At 41.3% G+C, this 3,704-nt stretch overlaps 1 protein-coding gene across 1 annotated transcript in view; it reads right to left on the bottom strand.

Moving 5' to 3' along the window:
- Window positions 1–3,704, bottom strand: part of apoob (apolipoprotein O, b) — a 15,177-nt gene that overhangs the window by 9,381 nt on the left and 2,092 nt on the right. Inside the window, exons 3-4 of the mRNA XM_008279059.1 lie at window positions 3,254–3,376; window positions 1,791–1,823 (exon numbers count right to left, since the gene is read on the bottom strand). Coding sequence (XP_008277281.1) covers window positions 1,791–1,823; window positions 3,254–3,376 — 156 coding nt within the window. The remainder of the gene's footprint in view (window positions 1–1,790; window positions 1,824–3,253; window positions 3,377–3,704) is intronic.

Here is a 3,704-nt window from a genome sequence, read left to right as displayed (position 1 = left end):
ATCTTTAGTGACACCAGTCCTGGAACTTTTCTGACACCTCGTACAGCTCAGGTTAAACCGACTGATTCAAGGACTTTTCTTTTCCCAAAAAATAACTTCAGCATGAGGTTGAGATGTGAGGTGAGCGCTGGTGAGTTAGGAGCTGATGGAACCAGCTCAGTGTTTGCATTCAGATTTGTGCTCAGCGCTGTGTTTCATACTTTAGTGTACGAATGTTGGGCGACACCCTCCGACGTCTCACATCCAGGTTTGTCTCTGAGCTTACGTCTCAGCTGCCGTTGTCCGTTTCCACCTTTATAACACTGCTGACGTTATTCTAAACACACTGCCCTCATTTCTCATGACACTCGGTACGAAATGCCTCCCACTAACCCTTTAACCCGGTTAGCGGTGTGTGTTGCACAGACGGACTCACGAGGTGCGAAAACACAGCCGCAGTGATGAAACCTTTTTCAAACACAAACAAGATCAGAACTTCTTCCATGACGCTGCACACAGAGCAGCTTGTCTTCCCTCTACAACACAGCTGCACTTCCTCATCAGTGTCCACAAACTAAATCATTACATCATGAGCAATAAAACCTGAGAAGGACTTCACCTGAATCGTCCAGTAACCCAGAGGTCATGTGTCTGAACTAACCCGTGCACTAGTAAATATTTGGCTTTTGGGTGAACTCGGGTTCCGTCCTGCTGTTTGTAGTTTGTAGAGCTTCACATAAAACCTCCAAACTGCTGTTATTTGCAGAAAACACGTGAGACAACATTTGACTTCTAACTAACTGCTTATTATTTCTCACGCAACAAGAATCCCGTCAGGATATCTGATGTGCAGGAAGTACTCAGATCCGATCACCTTCTGCACAAAACGCTGTGTGATTAGTGGCACAGCTGCTGCAGTTAAGAAGCTGTAAAAAAAAATAACGCATAAAAACTGACAAAAAGCTGCTAAACTGTGCATTTACAGTTGAAACCAGAAGTTTACATCCACCGTATAAAAAGACACACAACCTGTTTTTCTCTCTCACTGTCTGACATTAAACGCGACTGAACTTTTAAATAAAATTTCACTCACTCATTTCATTCACACAATAATCTACAAATAGGAAGATATGTTTTATAGAATGTGTAATAACGTTGCACGCTCTTATTTCCTTTTTTGCGTAGCGCCGTTTGTTTGTTGCACACTGGGACAAGTTGACACCACATCATGTTACTGGTATTGCAGTAGTTTTGGTGAATAAGTCGTGAAAACCGCATAAAAACTGAGTTGTATTTATAGTTTTGCTGCACAAAAAGCTTGTTTTTCTGATGTCAGACTCTTTAACTGTCAGTTAAATCCACTAACTCAAAGGGTTTCTTCTTTATTTTTACTATTTTCTACAGTAAAGAGCTTAACTGGCATCACAAATATGAAGCATTACTTATTTAATTATGTAATAACTACAAAAAAACAAAGACGAAGCAAGACAGACCGACAACAGTGTTAAAGGCGCCATCGAGGCAAACAGAAGGACCTAAAATCTAAAACATATTCTGCTTTGTTGGCACTTCTGTTCTCAAACCCACACAAAAAGTGCTGCTGCATTATTTTCTAAGAACGGAGGAAGCAGCTAAAGCCACCGTCGTCGTCTTTCTTCTGTCGCAGATGGTTTGGACACGTTGGTGTGCCGACTGAGAAACTGAAGGCATCAGAGTGAAGACGCTCGAACATGAATCAAACAATCGCACCTCCTTTTATTAAAGCCCAGGAACCGAAAGGGGAGAAAGACATTTATTAACAGGCCACTCACCTCAACTTTGTCCACTGCAGCCTGCCCAGTTTGCTGCAGAACACAAGCACAACGCTGTTAGATTTCATAGAGATAGATAGATAGATAGATAGATAGATAGATAGATAGATAGATAGATAGATAGATAGATAGATAGATAGTTAACCTTCTTAACTCCAAGCAGTGTCTGGATGGTTTTTTTTTTCCTCACTATGAGATAATTTTTCACCACAATTTGAAGCCTCACACTTTAGTTAAAATGCCATAAATCACTAATTAATGAAAAGTTCAAGTTTTTTTAAATTATTTATTTTAGAAAAACTGAAACAGGTGTCACCAACACCTCTGTTACTTCTGGATAAAACTACAACTCTACACACCAGAAAGATTTTGCTGTGGACCGTCTAAAACCTCCGTTCTTAACTCTACTCTGCACATCATCTCCTAGTGGTTCACCACGCAGCAACTTGCTCCTCTGTTTGTAATATTTTAATCATGCTGCATTCATCGTAATGATCCGGTTTGGTTTAATCTCCTCTCTGGCTCCTATCTGTTCTGTTGAAACACTGCCAAGCACTCAGTTGTGGCCTCTCAGATGCTTTGAGGAGCCACAATTGTTGTATTTGCTTCAAGAATCTGGTGCCAGCGCTTTATTTTTGGTGAATTTTTATATTGGTTTTAATCAAATATCACGATTTCATTCTTGGATTTGGTAAACTTTCCAAACAAAACCACACACGATACGTTCTAGAAGAGCTGAAAGCTTAAAATCCAATTGTGTTTTTCCACTTGCTGGCTCTGATAAATGACGTAATTTTGGCATTTCTTTAAAGCGATAACGTGCTTTTGAGGGTTTTTGGGGTTCAGCGGGTTAAATCCTGCAGTTTTAGGATCTCTGTGCATCAAAAGCTCAACTGAATTTGATGCTAAGAGGTGATCTTTTAGAAATTCAGACACCGCAGACGAGCAGCAAACATGTCAAAACGCAGACGTGTGCAGCTTCTAGTCTTACATGGAGGAATAATGCAGCAGAGCAGCTTTATTTTTCTTGTGTGTGACTCTAACCTAACCTTCAGTCTAGTAATTTTCACTGTGTTTTCTGCAGGAAGTCGTAACAAAACCCCTGATAAGGAACAAAAACTAGGGCTTTACTGAAGAGCTCTGGGTTTCTGGACAGCTGCTCTCCAGAACATCTATGAAAAACGTGAAATGTTTGACTTCAAATCCAACTGGTTTGGATATACGTGGACTTTATCTCTAAATCTGACAAGTTTGGATGTTTTTCAGTCAGAACTTTTCAGCTCTGTTGTCCAAAGAGCTCACAACTGACAGAAGTTTGAACTTTGCTCAACAAGGCGGGAGGTTGTTGTGGCTCAGAGGTCAGACAGACAATGACACTGAATTCCAACATGCAGAACGGTTAAAAAAAGAGACTTTAAAGCACCGTATAAAGACAGAAACTGGTAGACTGTGAGGGGACACACCTGGCACTGGCTGGTGTACGGTTCGGCCCACTTCCTCAGCGACGACACGCTCTGCTCCAGCGCTCCTGCCTCCGGCTCCACGTACCGAGCCTCCGACTCAGGAGTCGTGTACAGAGACGGCAGCTGAAACAAACGACAAACGAAGCATAAAAACCTGAGAGCTCTGTGAGGCTCATTCAGCGCTGTCACACAAAACAAGCCATTTTAAAGAGATTTAAAGTCGTTCATGTTGTTGTTTTGCATCATGCTGGAGTCGCTTTGTGTCTCTCTGTGATTGTTTTGTGTCTCTCTGTAGCCAGTTTGTGTGTCTTTGTGATTCTTTAGCTTCTTTCTGTCGCACCAAACTGTTGTCGTTTCATATCTTTGTGTTTCAGTTTGTGGTTGTTTTGAGCCTTTCTGTGGTTATTTGATGTTTCTTTCTGGTCAGTTATGTAGCTTAGAGGTTGTTTCA

Source organism: Stegastes partitus, unplaced genomic scaffold (genome assembly GCF_000690725.1).
Source record: "Stegastes partitus isolate 25-593 unplaced genomic scaffold, Stegastes_partitus-1.0.2 Scaffold143, whole genome shotgun sequence".
Lineage (NCBI taxonomy): Eukaryota > Metazoa > Chordata > Actinopteri > Pomacentridae > Stegastes > Stegastes partitus.
The sequence above is the reverse complement of the archived record's forward strand: the minus strand, read 5'-3'. Positions and strand labels throughout refer to the sequence as shown.